This window comes from Fistularia commersonii, chromosome 10, assembly GCF_037954325.1.
Source record: "Fistularia commersonii isolate RoL2024-O1a breed Wild chromosome 10, RoL_Fcom_v1.0, whole genome shotgun sequence".
Taxonomy (NCBI): domain Eukaryota; kingdom Metazoa; phylum Chordata; class Actinopteri; order Syngnathiformes; family Fistulariidae; genus Fistularia; species Fistularia commersonii.
The window spans coordinates 13344985-13361342 of NC_141293.1; the positions used below are offsets into that span (position 1 = coordinate 13344985).

Consider the following 16358-nt stretch of genomic DNA (forward strand, 5'->3'; position numbering starts at 1 on the left):
GCATGCTTGTATTTTCTTTCAGAAAAATACACGGTTGATGTTTGAGGAAGTAGCGTTCATGACACAAAATTGCCACAAGGGGGCGCTTGTAGTCTTTCCATGCGGTGCAGCGGGTGAGAGGTCGAAGTGGAGAGGTGTCACAACACAACCCCAGCGTGACAGCATCGTATTCCGAGCAATGCCTTTGGATATCCAGACGATTTCTTTGAAATCTGGGAATTAAACTCGGGAATTCCGTTGTTGCGGGTAGACCGGAACAAGCGCTCGTCGTCTCGTACCTCCCCCCGCCGGGGCTCGGTGAAGTTTGCCCAGGTAAGCGTGCAGCGTTAGCCTGCTAGCCTGTGTTAGCTCCCCGTGCTGCGGGGGCTGGAGGCGTGGAGCCGTGCGGGTTATCTTATCGACCCTGCTGGGGTGCGATAACCGGGGTTATGACAGCTGTGCAGGGCGACTCGCAAAATCAGTGTCGTAGTTTAAAAATCAAATCATATCCAGTTCCTTGGGACCTTGGCGGAGCCGTGTTTTCCTCTTTGCTAAGCTAACGAACACCCAGCAACGAGCATTGCTACCGGCGACAGGTGACGGTTTTGCAGCCGTCACTCCCCGGGCAGGTTCCCCTCATCCATCCCAACAAAGTACCGACACCCACGTCCTAGTCACCGTAACATTATCGCCCGATTTATCGAGTTCCAATTCGTGCGGTGATCGTGTTTTCCGTGTTGCTAGCGGTGTTAGCACCGTGCTAAATGTCTCAGTGTAAGCCTGTATTACTCAATATCGAAAAAGTATTCGTTCACAAACACGTAGTTTCACACAATTCCATCACAGTTAATACTTAGTCGTGGACGTGTAAAGAAGTTATATTGTTCTACTGAAAGACGATTTTATTTCACTTTACAGCGACATTTTAAGTGGTCGTTAAGCCTCACAATGACACGCTAATGCTAGGCTAACCTCGTCGCTTCGTCACTGGAGTCATCCCCTTTGAAACTCATGCTCACTTCACTTCCACACCAGTGTCATATTTACATAATTCTGGTACATATATTAAAATTAACTTGAAAAGAGTTTTGCGGGAATAGTTCTAGACACGGATCGAGACCTAGAAAGTAACTTTGCTGATGTACATTTGACCAGCCTTAGCATCTGTAGTTCGGGGACACTTGACAGTTGCATCCCAGTTGGGAGATGTTTGCATCCCGGTCTCCATCTGCTCTAAAAGAAGTTAAAATGCAGAAATATGTATGTGTTTATGGGGGGAAATCATGCGAATTGTGTGCAGCGTGAGTGGTGATCTGTTGGTAAAAGCCAGGAAATGCACATTGCTCGAGGTCTTGCCTCAGATGGAACATGAAAGAGCGGTGTGGGAAATGCTTTCTGCGGGTTTCCCCAATGTTTTGTCCCCTCAAAGATGGGCTGTAAGCATGCATCAACGGCGTGAAGCCGCAGATCGTCGCCGGCTGGTCCTTGGCAGCCCGTGATGCAACGGCGTTGCATCTGCCTCACTGTCCCTGCAGGTGTTCGCCCTCTTCTCCTTTGGTTTGGTGTGAATTTTGCAATGATCCAAGCAGCAGCTGTGCATGACAAGCTGTGCAGCTTGTCAGTTTCTCCAATCTCTCGCTGTCTGACCTCTGACCTTTATACGCATAATTTTTCGTGGCTCCGAAAGTGTCAATTGATAGGTTGCCCTAATCCTTACTATCTTTTCCTCACCATGCATAAGACCATCAACAATTTTGTATTCTGCTTGTTGATTAAGTAGTTATTGGGGGGGGAAAGTATAAATGTGACAGCGGGTCAGTTTCGATCTAGCAACCACAAATTACATTATTTTTTTCCAATCGAAAGTAGTTCCTTAACACAAGTTTTAGGGCCATGAGGTCACTTGCAAAGTATGAAGACTCCCGATTCCACTGCACGCTTGGAGACGCAGGGCTTTTGTAAACTTTTATAAGTTTGTGATCATGACTTCAAACCAGAAGGCACAGCTGTGGAAAATGTCACCGGTCAGACTCATCTACACACACACACACACACACACACACACACACACACACACACCAAAAAGTAACTGTCCTACAGAGAGGAGGTCCTCCTTACTTCATACAGCGCCGTTACTGATTGACAGGACGTTTTTCCCTCTTTTTGCCGTCAGCGGTGGTTGTAAAAGGTCGTACTTCAGGAGCGAGCTCAGGGTCGTTCGCAGCAGAGCTAACGGGCTGCGCTCATCAGCTCGACGCGCCCCCACATTATGCAACCGCAGCCCCTGAGGGTCGGCACAGAGATACCATGCGTCTGGAAGCTCTGAGCCCTCGAGACGCCTTCAAAGTGGGCATTCTCTGTGGCGTTGAAAAGAGGTAAGCACAGGCGGTTTCCACCTGATGTTCTCCACCGACGCTAAATAAAGCTGAGCTAAGATGTTGAGAAGAAGTTTTTTTTTTGTTTTCAATTAAGCAAGAAATGAGGGAGAATTGATCCTCAAATGGAGTTGTGATGATTGTTTGAACTTTTCCTTGTATCCTCTGCGTCCATACACATGTTGAAAATATGATTCCCGCTGTTTAGTGGAAAATCTTTGAAAAAGAATCAGACACAAGCAGTGCTTGCGGGTTTTGCTGCACAGCTGTCGCCATGGTTACCAATTTAGGGTTCACTGATTTCTGCAGGTTTCTTTGTCAGGACTGAAAGACCAGGGGTCAGATGACATGATGGGTCAAACCAGCTTCAAACTCATGAGACGGATGGTATTAGCTCCTTTCTGACGGTCGGAACCTTTCATTTTTTAACATTTTCAAGTCCGTTTTCTTCCTGTGTTTGGTCAGCAGAGGAAATAGGGAACATGGACTTCAGTTCCTCGAATCTTCTTAGCTCAGACTCCGAGGCGGGGTCTTTTTACAGTTCCATCGGTACTCAAAGGTGCTTGCTGATTGGCCCATTACCACATACGTGCCACTGAGCGCTGTTTTTAAAAACTATGGCGGTCACTGCTCAGCTGTTTTGTCGCGAAAAAATGGAAAGAAGCAGCACGAGATGAGGAGGTCAAAGCTCTTCTGGCCTGCTGCGCCACAGAGTGGTTTGCAGGGCTCACAGAGGAACATCTGCATGTTTTCCAAAAAGTCCAAAGTGGGTTTCTAAGGTGCACATCTCAAATGTTTTTTGTTACCCCGGTCTCTGAAGTGGTCCCTAACTGGTGGTGCGAATGCACAGCTAGAAGGTTCCCCTGGAGGAAGAGGCTGCTTGCTGGAGGGAAACCTGAGCCGTGCAGTTCGAATTATTCCTCCAATGATTTCATCAACCCCAACCGTCCAACAATGGCCGCCTCACTAAATTTACCGGTGAAATTTGAAGCATTGTGCGAAACATCCAGCGGATTGTCTGTGTGCTGGCCTCTCACGTGGCCGGCCGCTGACACCGCTACTTGTCCGGACGCCGGAACGCTGTCCATGTCGTCACACAGACATCTTGTTGTTCGGCTCCGGCAAATTTCTCCCATTTTTGCATCCCCGCTGCCCTTGTTCGGTCCGGCTGGACAGCAAAGGATTTCCAAAAACAATCGGTGGCCTCCGGCCAAAGGTGCTGGAGTCCACATCCTGAACCAGCAGTGAACCAGAACCATGATGTCACCGGACCGCGACAGCATCCCGAGGTCCCGCTTGTTTTATTTCAAATACCAAAAATAGTTTGGTACTGGAAAAAAAAACTGTCCGGAGACACCTGAACGCATCACAAGAGCCTCAGTTTAGAGGGTAAACGGACATGGAGGACAAACATGGCCATCGCTGTTGCTTTTGCAGCCATCCTGCCTGTACTTCATTACTGTAGTCCAGTTTGGCTTCGTCGGCCGTCTTCCCCCCTTCGCTGCTTGCCGTCTTTCTTTTGATATTCCCGCTAATTCCCTTTTGTCTTTGACCACTCCCTGCATTCTGCTTCCTCATCGGCTGTCGGCGATGGCCGCTAGCATTCAGGTCGGTGTTTAGCTCACACTAACCGATTTTGCGGGCTGAAAATTTAAAACGTGTTCGATTGAACGCGACTGAGGTTGGGACCTCACCTGCAATCAGGTTGCTATGCCAACTAGCCACAATCACTTTCTCAACCAGCCATGTTTACATCCCCCCAGCTAGCCATGTGACTAGCGCTGCCTGGTGGCCGACATGAATTCTGGGTAAAATCGTGCTAAAACATCTTGCAATGTGCCATTTACTCACTAATTCATTATCCATATTGCTTATCATGCACTATCATGGGATTACCTGGAAAACAAGCTCAAATAATCAAAAGGTTTATGCAACATTTCCTGAAATCAGCTCAAAAAGTGAATCCCATTTTTTTTCCCGACAAAAATTGAAATAAAAAAAAATCATCCAAACTGCTTTTAAATCAGCAAGAAATAGATTGTGGAGCTACAGAGAACATGCGATGAAACTCCAGGCCAGGCTGTCGGATTCCCGCCCGAGCCGGGTGTGTTTTCCGCTCCTCTGGTATTTGGTCATGTCTGCACTCAGGATTCACCAACTGAGGCGGTGGGGGCGGAGGTTAGGACGGGGGAGGGGGTTGTACTCGGGGCCAGAAATCTGCTCGCAGAGTTTCCGATCGGCTCAATCCCGGATTAGTTCACTGACGGAGATGCTGCTGAGCTGCTGCCAAATCAGGCTTCGCCGCTGCGCCCCGCGGCGCCCGCTGACCTGGAGACATGGAGTCGGCGAGTGAAAGCGGGTCCGGGGGGCCGGGGGTGGCCGGGGGCAGGGGGCCGGGCTGAACGCCAGACCCTCCCTCGTGTGTGCGGACGCGGAGAGGCTTCAGTCCGGTGACCCTTGGGCGGGCACCGCCCTGCTTGTATCAGCAGATCAACAGACTCCAGAGGCGGATTCCCTCCCTGGGGGGGGGGATGTTTCCGGCACCCCCGGGGGGGCAGGCCGCTGAGCGCACCCATGCTTGGTGTCAGCCCGGCGGGGGGAACCACGCGGGGCGTAAAGCGCCGCTGCGCCTGAAAAAGAGCAGAGCCACCGCTTTCCACGGACCTGAGCGTCCGGGAGGCAGAGCGAGGACCTGGCCGGCACTCAGCAGGTACCGCCTTCCACACCGGGTCGACTACACGGCGCAGGCTTTGTCCGTGGGCGGAGAGGGGGGCGGTTGTCGGGGGTCGCTGGAGGAGCCGTGTTTTCTGAAAACCTGATTTTGTCTGTCACGTTGCAGGTCAATGTGTGGTTGACAATTACTGGTCGAGGCCATGTTTTAGATCTAATTTGCAAAGCTATTTCGGGCTCATCCTGGAGTGGTGTGTGTGTTTGTGTGTTTTAAGGTCTTCCTTTAGCGACATCCATTCCTGCCATCAATATGGGATGTATGTGTTTTGATTGGGGGCACCTTCCAAACAAGCAAAAAAATTACGTTTAAAAAAGTTGGAGAATAATAACCCCCCCCCCCCCCCCCCAAGAATTGGGTTTGAGTCCCGATGTCTTCAAAAGCCAAATGACTATCTAAGTTTCACCGTGAAAATTTGCACCAGAGTAACCAAAAAGAACAAATTCTTGTCAAAATCTCCAAAATCTTCTTGTCAACCTTCTGACAAGAAGATTTCGACAAGAAGGTTCTCCTGGATGACCGAGAACCCCCACAGACAAAAAGAACAAAAATTGTCAGGTCAGATGTTATTTATATGGCGCCCAATCCCACTCCTGTTGTCCGGTGATCCTTGAGATCAGGTCCGATCTGCAGAAACCCAACATTCCCCCCCAAGAGTTTGCACGAGGAAGACCTACCTTTTAGCCGTTGAGGAACTTCGGACAGATGAGAGCTCAATGTGGGACGGCCTTCTGCCTCAACCAGTTTGGATGGGAAACGCGGTGGAGACAGGGGGGGGTTGTGAGAGACAGGAACAAATAATACATGTAGTGCCAATGGTTACATGCTAATAGCTGAAATACTACAATAATAGCTTTTAATAGCCATAAAATAAATATCAATGGACAGACGCCTGGCGAGATGCCCTCGGAGAAACTGCAAAACGTGCGTCCTGGGACTCGGGAGAAGATACAAGGTTCCCGTCGCGGCTTGATGATCTGCGTCATCAAGGCGAGAGCTGCATTATGGGATGTCCCTCTGCAGAGTAAGCCTATGGCAGCATTGCAAGGGGCGAGCCTAGAGTTGTCTTTTATTTTTTATTTTTATTCTCCTGTGTTGTCCTGATCAGGTGCAGGAACGGCTGCGTGATGTGATAGTGGGTCGAGATGCTCTGTGTGTGTGTGTGTGTGTGTGTGTGTGCAAACAGAAAGGGGGTGGAGCCCGCTGGATAAACAGCAAAAGCAAAGACTGAGATTGAGCAGGAAAGTCAACAGGCGGCGGCGATAAAGAGGCTGAAGGAGCCAATTTGGTTTCAGTTTGAACCGTGTATCAAACAGGAAGTGATCTTCAAACTGTATACCTCAATGAATGAAGATGTTTGATGGAATTGTACTGTTTTCCAAAAAGAACTATTTTTTTTTTCTGTGAGAGAGAAACAAAGGTGTCACGTCGATTGGAAGTATTGTGGTTTCACTGCTCAGATTTCCAGAAAATATTATATTCCTGTTCCTATGTATTCTAGGAAATAAAACATGTGCCGTAACCTGGCTCGCGGGTCGCCATGGAGATGTTCACACCAGTGAACTAAGATAAAAATACTTTATCGATTTGAATAATTCAAGACCCGCCGGTTCTGTTGATTGCCTCCAGATACGAGGTGGCGTGCCGCAAATGGACTGGTCCATTGCTTGATGGGTCCAAATGTAGTGCTGAGACCCCCCCAGCCCTGGACTGTACCACTTCACCTCCAGCCAAATTTATACAACTCAAATGATTCGAAATTGTTTTTTTTTTTTTGTTTTTTTTTTTAACCGTTGGCCACAGCTTGCTGATATTGCTTTCAAAATAAACATAAACAAAATCCTATTTGAACTGATTTCATCCCTTTTTTTTCTTTTCTATTTTTATACTTCTAGTGACGGTGGTACGCCGGTGAATGGATGCACCTATTAATCAGGTTAATGGGACGGAGGCGAGTCCACCTACCGTCCAACACATCCAGGTTTATCTGGGTGGGAAAAAATGTGGCGAGACACTCAGTTAAAGATGCATGTTCTCTGTGTGTGAATGAGCGGTGTGTTTAACACACATATACACACACACGTATGTTGCCCACAGTCAGCAGCATGCGTGTAAAAACAACACGGTGTGTGTATGTGTCTTTACCCGTCCAGCACAGAGCGGCCTTGTGCTTCAGCCCGTCAAGAACCTCAAGGACAGGCTCTCAATGTGCAGTTTGATAAGTGTTTGGAACCTAACGTTTTTTTTGTGTGTGTGTGTGTGTGTGTGTTTACGTGGACGGCAAATGAGAAAACAGCCGCATCTTAGCCGCGCGGACCCGTCCGCAGTTCATTTTTCAAACGCGGTCTCAGCGAGTAGGTCTCAGTCAGCGTGTCTTCACTTCCTTGAGTAAAGACGCCGATTCATGTCCCGTCTTCCCGCCGCAGGTCCCTGGATGCCCCGCGGCGCCCCCTCCTCGGCCGCCCGGCGCCCGCCAATGGCCGGGAGTTGACCCCAGCCGCCAGGATGACGCTGCGCGAGCAGCTGAGGGACAGGATTTCGGCGGCATTCTACCGCCATGGGCTGCGCTGCGCCTCCTACCCGGTGCCCATCATTCTCTTCACCTCCGCCAGCATCCTCACCTGCTGGTACGTCTCGCCACTTCAGATACGCGAGAGGGGGATCTGATAGTTTTCAACCGCTTGCAAAGGCCGACTAACGCGGTTCTATTTGCGTCAAAGTTTGAGCTGAGGGCCGGCGGGGAGAGCTCCGGGTGTTTGGAGAGAGCAAAGCATGTCGGACCATCTGAGCCGGCCATCTGCTCCTCCGTCCCGACCCCCCGCCGACACGATACATGAACATCCACTTCACAATCGCACACACGCACTCCTGCTGAAAGGGAGGGGTCAGAGGTCGGAGAGTTGTCCCAGGGCTTCCACTGTGAAGGCATTGTAAGACGGACTGTGTGAAACGTCACGCAACCACTCCGACCCCCCCCCACGCCTTGTCCTCACTCCACCTTACGGTCGGGTGGGGTGGGGTAAGGGGGGGTTGACTGTACGGCCACCAGCCGAGCGGAGTGAAAGAAAGGAAGTGGACAGCGCGGAGGTTAGGAAGGAGCGACGGAGCGTCGGGGGTGGGGGGGCTGTGAGAACTAGAATGGGAGGCCCGTCCCTCCATCTGCACGGCGGGGAGGGGGTGTTGCTCGCGCACAAAGGAGGCCTTTGTGGAGGTACAGTGACCTTGCAGGGTGGGAGGTGAGGCCGGGGAGGGTTCTGTCCAACTGACCGGCGAACGTCTGCGAGGGAAATCATATTTGTGTGAAGCAGGAGACTAACTTGATCTGTGCTTTGCAGCCACATCCATGCATTTTGACACAATTTTCATCCCGGTAACTGCAACGTCTCCATTCATCTGCCTCTGGTACTACTTTTTCGATTTTGTTTAAAGGAGTGGGCGTGTTTGTTGTAAACCAACAGATTTATTTATTTCCGGAAATTTAGAGACAAAGAAATATCAATGTCTTCCATGATAAATTTCATTTATATATATATATATATATAAATTTTTCATTATGATGTCCATTCCTGTGGCTCTATTCCCCACAGAGACATTGTCCCATACTGCAGATTAAATTCCCCAAATGTTCCTCATCCTGAAGATTGACTCTTTAACATCCCGTACCTGAGTGCCGTGAGTCGAGTGTCCCTGTTTTTCTCCCCGCACTCCAGAATGCGGCTCATCCTCAGTTTTAAATTAAAGAAACAAGCCATTCCCTTCAAACCCATGGGGAAGCATTGAGGACGTGACAACCATATGGGGACAAAAAAAAAAGAAATGAAGTTAAAATAGAGGAATAACACAGGGAGGAAATCAGCGGTGCCATCCCGGGGTTTACACCAACCCCCAACGTGCCCGCCATCTTCTTTTCACCACCCGTGCTAGTTACCTTAGCACAGTGGTAGGTAACCTGCCATTCCAAGAACTGCAGGACCCTCCTCCGTTTCATGCCGTGACTCGTGTGTTGTGAAACCGCTGCGGGAAAGTGGCGCGGTGTGATTTTAAGCGGAGCCGGAATTCCTTTTCAGAGGAAGCCGCGTTGAGCCGAAGGCGGCTTTTGTCCCGAGTCTCTGTTTGAGCATCGGATGTTCATGGGAAGACAGGAGGACACCCGAATGCATCTCACGTGGTTCCTCTCAAAGGCTGCAGGAACGCTTTCGTCATCTCAAGTCTGACTTCCAGAGCGGTGGGTAATGCAGGTGTATCTCAGTGCAGAATGCCTTAAATGTTTCAAGTAACCACGGCAACAAAAAAATTGCAAAGAACAACTATAAAATTCCCAGCAGAATGATCGACAGGTGGATTTGGACTACTTCCCCCTCGGTGTATGAAGAAACCCCAACTATGAGGAAGGCGTGTCAGAGAAGGACCCATAGGGCAACCTGTCCTGTAACCGTGGCGACATAGATGGCCGTAGGTGCTGTGAAGATATCTCCGCATCTTCGAAACTTTCCCTCCCTGGACCCGAATGTGTCTCCGCATGTTTGGAACCGCCCTCCTCACAAGCTAACACAACCTGAAAGACCTGCTTCCTCTTCCTCGTGGAAAACCTACGCTCTGACTCATCCAGACAGGAGGGGGACAGAGTGTGAAGCAACCCATCTCCAATTGGATCAGTTTTCGATCTCGATACCGCGTGTGTGTGTGTGCGTGCGCACGTACGGGCGTGTTTAAGGTCTTCCATTAGCGTTTAACGGTCGTGCCATCGAGACGGGATCAAACATGGACCCCCGGCCTCGCGTTCGACCTCTCGAGCCCTGAAAACTCCACTTGAAATATGAAAAATTTGAGAACTAATTTAATGAAAATCCTTTTGAAAAGCATTAAATAAAACCTATTTCCTCATCGTTCACGTTATGACTTGGGATTTCCGAATATTTTCACACTGATCACAGTTGTGATTGATCATGTGATTTAATGTTTGATCCAAGCTGTCACTGTGACGACAGTGCGTTTCACGTCGGTAAGGTGGTAAAGTCCCACGCTTTTTTTTTTCCCTGCGTTAGCAGCTCCTGACTTCGAGGGAAGCCCTCAGATTCATCATCCTCAAAACGTGCACACACAGAGTCGCTCTGCAACAGTGAGCGGCAACGATACGCAGCAGAGGGCAGTGAACACCAGTGCAAAAACGTACCTGGAAATAGTCGCGGTGACGGAAATGACTTCTAAAAACTGTGTCCGGGGATGGCGGGGGTTGTGTGTTGGCGCCGCCATGACGCTGTCGGTCTTTGCATCTCGCCCCACTACCAGCTACCCGCTGCTGAGGCTGCCCCTGCCGGGGACGGGGCCCGTGGAGTTCACCACAGGGGTGCGAGACTACGCCGTCCCTTCCCAGGAGCCCCAGGGGGAGCCGGGGGAGCGGCCCGACTGGGTAGGACTCGACGCCGGCCCCGTTTCCTCCTTTCGCTTGAATCCTGGGAAAATAATCCAGCTCTAGATATTGCAAAACCAGGACTGCTCTGCGCGCGATGGAGATAGTTTTACCTTTTCCAACCAGATGGGTCTGGAAAATGAGAAGTAATTTATTACTTCACAGCACGTCATCTCTGCATATCTTTGATACATCTGCACTTTTGCTAGAGTTTTAACTGGCGGTGAACTGTCAGTCGGCTGTTGTGAATAAACTGTATCGCACCTTTAAATAAATCACTCAGAAATGCCCTGATAAAAAAAAAAGACGACAAAATGATGAGAAATTTTTCAAGAGGTTACCTGAGAAATTGGCAGAATTAAATTAAGTGAGAATGTGTGTGTGTGTGTGTGTACACACAGTATCGCGGCCCCCCGGTGGCTTACATCCAGCAGGTCCTGGTGAAGGCGGCGGTGTCTCCATGGGACAGCGGCCTGGTGCCGGTGGATGTGTTCCGCTCGCCACTGGGCCGCGTGTTCACCCTGCTAGAGGAGATTCGCAACCACGTGCACTCGGACAGGTGAGCACGCGCCAAGAGGACGCTCTGAGAGGCAGTTGCGGCCCGAAGGGGTTTTCCAGCCGACGGTCGGTTCGGGCTAGCAAGTCCGGTGGTCTTTGGTTGGGGGTTAGCACAGCTGCTTCACCTTAAAGGTCAACTCAGGGGTGATGTTTTTAAACAACGTTGTTCTTAACACTGACACTCGTCGTCGTCATTAATTTATATGTATTTCTGTTGGGTTTTGTTTTCAGCTTAGTGCAAATGTAATCAATTAATGTAACCAATTTTTTGATTGCTTGATTATTTTGGGACAATTTTACAATTTTTCTGTTTTTTTTTTTTTTTTTTTTTTAATTTAAAGTAACCAATAATTAGATTTTATGTCTAAGATTTACAATTTACAAATTTTAAGTTTCTTTTTTTCTTACTTGGTGCAAATTTATTCTATTTTTGTCCATTTGATTACCGTAATTTCCGCAACTTTTTTCACTTAAACAACGATGCGGCTAATATGTGGAGGGTGGGCGGCTAATGAGCTACACGCCGCTAAAACATTTCTCCTCGTCACATCAGACCGATGAAATGACGGGGAAATTCTGAGTCCGTTCAACTCTGACTTTGACGGTTTTAGTGCTCAGGAGGAAGCCCAAGATAGCGACTGGCTCGCCGGTGCGGCTTTTATTGAGGTGCGCTCAATAGTCTCGAAATTACAGTACTTGATTTCATTGGGGACAATTTTTCTTGTTTCCTTTTTAAATTGACCTGTAATTAGATTTGATTTCCAAGATATGTTTTAATTTAAAAAACAGAATTTGGCGTTTTTTTTGGCGTTCAACTTGATGCAAATTTGTGCACCTTTTTGATTACTTGATTATCTTCTGGGACCATTTTTCTTGTTTTTTTTTTCAAACTAACCAGTAATTAGGTTTAATTTCCAAGAATAATTTAAAATTTAAAATAAAAAGCAAAGAATGGTTTTCCTGACGTTGTGCAAATTAACCTATTTTTATGCCTTTTTTTGATTACTTGATAATTTTTTGAAACTAGTAATTTTAATTTCCAAGGATTTTTTAATTTAAAAATAAAATCAAGTTTAAAAATGTAATAATTTATTTCTATTCATTCATTTATTTGTTTGTTTATTTTTACAAAATCACCCAAAAAATGTTGGACATGAACATTTCACCCAGTTTTGTCTTGTTTTTTTTTTTTTTTTCATTTGAACCTTGCACCATGAGGTCAAAGGTCCTCCCATGTTTAAAGTGTGAGCCAACAAAGATAAAACACAAAGAAATAGTTGGCACAATAAAATAAATAAATAGATCAATCAAGGCTACCTCGATTTATGGAAGGGTATGACCGACTGAGGGGATTGTTGGTTCATCTCGACTGATGCGGAGACCCGACAACTGGAAGAGAACATCTTTGTGCCTGAACTTCTCCTCCTCCTCGTCCAGCTCTGGGGTCCGGAGCCTGGAGACGCTGTGCCTCCAGGTGACGGACCTGTTCCCGGGGCTCCGGCGGATGCAGTCGGTGCTGCCGGAGCACGGCTGCCTGCTCGTCTCCCCCGGCAACTACTGGCAGAACCAGCGCGAGCTGTTCGACTCGGACCCGAACCTCCTCAAGACCATCCAGAAGCACGAGCCCAAGGGGCTGCACACCTCGGCCACGCTCAGAGGTAGGAAAGGTCTCTGTCGGACGTGTGAATGAGAGGGTGAGTGTTTGAATTTCTCTGTGACGTGTGAGTGAAAGTGAATTGCATCTGTGTGGACGTGGGAATGAGAGAGGTGAAGGGTTCTGTGTCTCCGCATGTGGCCCTGTGATTAAATGACAACAGGTCCAGGGAAAAGAGATCATATCGTGTGTGTGTGTGGGGCGATGCCAAGCAAGCGCCGTCTGGAAAATTTCCCTTGCCCGTCTAGGTGTCTGCCTCCAGATTATAAGGAGCCCCGGGGGTTGAATTTGCAGCGAGGGGATTACCTTCAGGCTGCGGCTTCATCACCATGCACGGATTTATGACTTTGTTTGCCTCTTTGCAACGACCAGGCCTTCCCAACTCAATAAACTCCGCAAGATTGACTCAAAAGTAAAAACAGATTAAATCCTGCAAAATAATCCCGAGAATCGATATATGATTATCACACATCTGAAATTGGTTTTCTGAAAACCAGCCAAAAAATGAGCCGTTACGCAACCGGTGTGTGACTGCTGTAGAAGTGGAGGCTTTGCTTCCCGACGGTCGGATGATGGCGGCCATCTTTGCACAGGAGAACCAGCGGGAGGAGGGGGGGGGGGGGGGGGGGGATTGCTGGATTAGCGGTATCAGCTAACTAAGAGGCTTTCACAATGACAGAATGAGCAGTTTCATTCCCTGGAAAACCCACAGAATCCTCCTGGGACTGTACCCGCTCCAAGGGTGAACCGGATCGCCGCTGCCGGGATGTTTATCATGTGACTGGCGTTTTTCATGGTGGGGATGCAGATTTCCTTATTTGCATCCAGCCCTGACAAATGTGTGTGTGTGTGTGTTTGTTTCAGACCTGCTGTTTGGCGTTCCTGGGAAGTACACCGGGGTCAGCCTCTACAACCGGAAGAGGGTGGTGTCCTACACCATCACCGTGGTCCTCTCCACCTACGACGCCGTGTAGGTCCTGCCCACAGCCGCCGTTCTCTTGTCATCTGTCAATCATGTCCGCATGTGATGGATGAGGAAGCGTTCAGGTCAAAGGTCAAAATCCCCCCTAATGAATTCTAAAGGAACAAGTGTTTATTTCCCAAAGGGTCAAAGGTCAACATCTCCCTTAACACCTTCACAACATAAAAACAAGGCAGTAATTTATATCACATTTATAACAGGACGTTGGCTTTGTGTGTGTGTGTAATGAACGTGCATGTATGTACGCCTGCAGGTTCCTCGGCAGCCTGCGTGCGCGCCTGAAGCAGCTCCACCCGTCGGCCAACTGCAGCCTGAGGGACGACCACATGGTGCACGTCCACTTCAAGGAGGAGATCGGCGTGGCCGAGCTCGTCCCCCTGGTCACCACCTACATCATCCTCTTCGCCTACATCTACTTCTCCACACGTCAGTGCGGCACATACCGCCGAGTGTGTGCGTGTGTGTGTGTGTCTGGACGAGGGATAATCCCCCTTCCACAGGAACATGGCGCGCCGCCGTAAGAACGTTCCCTTCCAGCACAAACATTTGTTCAGCACACACACACACACACACACACACACAATCAGATTGTTCTGAATAAATATTCCCCCCGAGACTGATTAGCAGATTAAAACTCTGCTCTTTGTTGACATTTATGTCAACTACCATAAGTAAAACCAGCATATTGCTACATTTCAATATTTTTTTTTTTTTTTAAATTTTGTCATCACGTGCACAAATCATTTCCCACTCAGTCTGAAGGTGCGGGGAAAAAGTCCCGTCTCCTTTGTCTTTTTCGAAGCTGTCAGAAAGTTCGCGCGAGGTTTCACCCCTCACCGTCATCCGCCCCCCCCCTGCAGGAAAGATCGACATGGTGAAGTCCAAGTGGGGCCTGGCCTTGGCCGCCGTGGTGACGGTCCTCAGCTCGCTGCTCATGTCCGTGGGCCTGTGCACGCTGTTCGGGCTGACGCCCACGCTCAATGGAGGGTAAGGAAGCTCTCACTCCGCCATGTTTAGGGAATTATGATAGCTAGGTTAAAGAAATCTCAGGTTTTGGTGCCTGAGAATCTTGGCCGAAACGCGGAGAAGGAAACGGGGAACTCCTGTTGAAATCGTTTTTTGGGGAGTTTAAAAGCACCAACCCAAGGGGGATGGTACAATTTTGACGTCTGCTGCTGTCGACCCGACACGGATTGTGATCTCCGTGGCCGCAGAAGGTCGGACGCAACTTCGCATCCACCGTTGCCATGACACCCTTTGAATCTTCTCATATTTTCCATCTGTATAATATGATCACAATGTTTCTAGCACCTTATCTGTAAGTCACCCGTAAATGACTGACATAGTATACAATGTACATACTGTTGTTTAATTTATTTTAGCTGCACCTGCTGCTCTTTTGCACTCTTATTTAGATGCATTTTGTCGCTATGTGCTTGTACGTGTGAAACCCGTGAGGCGGGCAAGTGTTTTGACTGGCGGGCCACCAGGAGCAGATGGATGGAGCGTTTGTGTGAACTAATAAAAACCACACAGATAGAACAGGAGTGAACGTAAAAGCCATGACACCAAAAAATTTGGCCTTTCAGCAAAGCATGAATATTCAACGCTGGTTGTGCAAGTTGTTTTCCTAAAAGCTTCGTTTCCAGTCCCTCTAGTTGCCAGGTTGTCTTCTTTCCAGGTTGCTTTGCTTTACCATGAGAGATGGGTTTCAGGAGCTCTGCGCTCTTACCTCTCTTCCCGGTCCCGACATCGCCTATCTCCGATTTCCCTGCCTCATCTGCATTCTGCTAGAGCCACAGTAGAGTCTCTGAACTGGAGTGTCACTCGACTCTTGAATCGTGGTTCGTACGTGGGGGGAAAAAAAATCGCCGAGTTTGTAAATCAGCACTCAACCTCTGAGCCGCGGTTGCCCGTTCTTGGGTGACTGCTCACAAGCATGGTTAGCATGCTTCTAGCAAAGCGATGGCTGATATTGTAATTGTTCGAAAAACGCAAGTATTTCGGGAAAAGTTAAAATAAAGTAGGTTTTTTTATGATAAAATTTCATCTTTGGCTGGCTGAAATGAAAACACCCAATGGGGCTGTAATTTGCCCATGCCCGATCTAATTGAGTATCCTCAATGCTAACCGATTATTTTTTTTTTACTCATCATATTTTTTCAACTCTTGGGCATCAGGCCCTCCAGCGTTTACGCTGACCCGCTTTTTGGGACGCGAGCGCCGAGCTCCCGGCAAAGCCCACCAGCTCAATCCTGTTAATATTTACTTCCTCTGGAGGCTGTCAGGCTTTCACCAGTGAGTCCTATCTGCCGATACTCAATGATGGGTCCACTGACACACTTGTTTGCACTGCCGTACACTTGAACCTGTCAAAGCATGTACACACACACACTTGCGCGCATGTGTGTTTTGGCTTATCTACGTTGTACTACCTCTAGATTGATGCGTGTTAATGTTTATATCTGCTGAGCAAATAGACGGCGTCACTCCTTACAAAAACGGGTTGAGGGCGGACACGTCTCAATGTTGACCGCCGATGTCCGACCAATCGCGGGAGCCCTGCCGGAAAGCAGACGGCGTGGCGTGACGGCTCTGCGTCCTCCAGGCCCTCGAGTGAGCGCTGCGCCATTGGTCCGGCCCTGGTGCGCCACACCTGGCTGCTGATCATT

The 16358-nt window shown here is 48.8% G+C and overlaps 1 protein-coding gene across 2 annotated transcripts in view; it reads left to right on the forward strand.

The window, feature by feature from the left end:
• Positions 1-175: 175 nt before the first annotated feature.
• Positions 176-16358, forward strand: part of scap (SREBF chaperone) — a 32755-nt gene continuing 16572 nt past the window's right edge. The window contains exons 1-8 of one of the 2 annotated variants that reach the window (XM_086153828.1): positions 176-312; positions 7509-7709; positions 10372-10492; positions 10894-11051; positions 12488-12708; positions 13569-13674; positions 13940-14112; positions 14547-14673. In XM_086153828.1, coding sequence (XP_086009954.1) covers positions 7588-7709; positions 10372-10492; positions 10894-11051; positions 12488-12708; positions 13569-13674; positions 13940-14112; positions 14547-14673 — 1028 coding nt within the window. In that variant the 5' untranslated portion in view covers positions 176-312; positions 7509-7587. Of the gene's footprint in view, positions 313-4760; positions 5065-7508; positions 7710-10371; positions 10493-10893; positions 11052-12487; positions 12709-13568; positions 13675-13939; positions 14113-14546; positions 14674-16358 lie in introns of those variants that run through there. The other variant, XM_086153827.1, reaches the window with a different exon arrangement.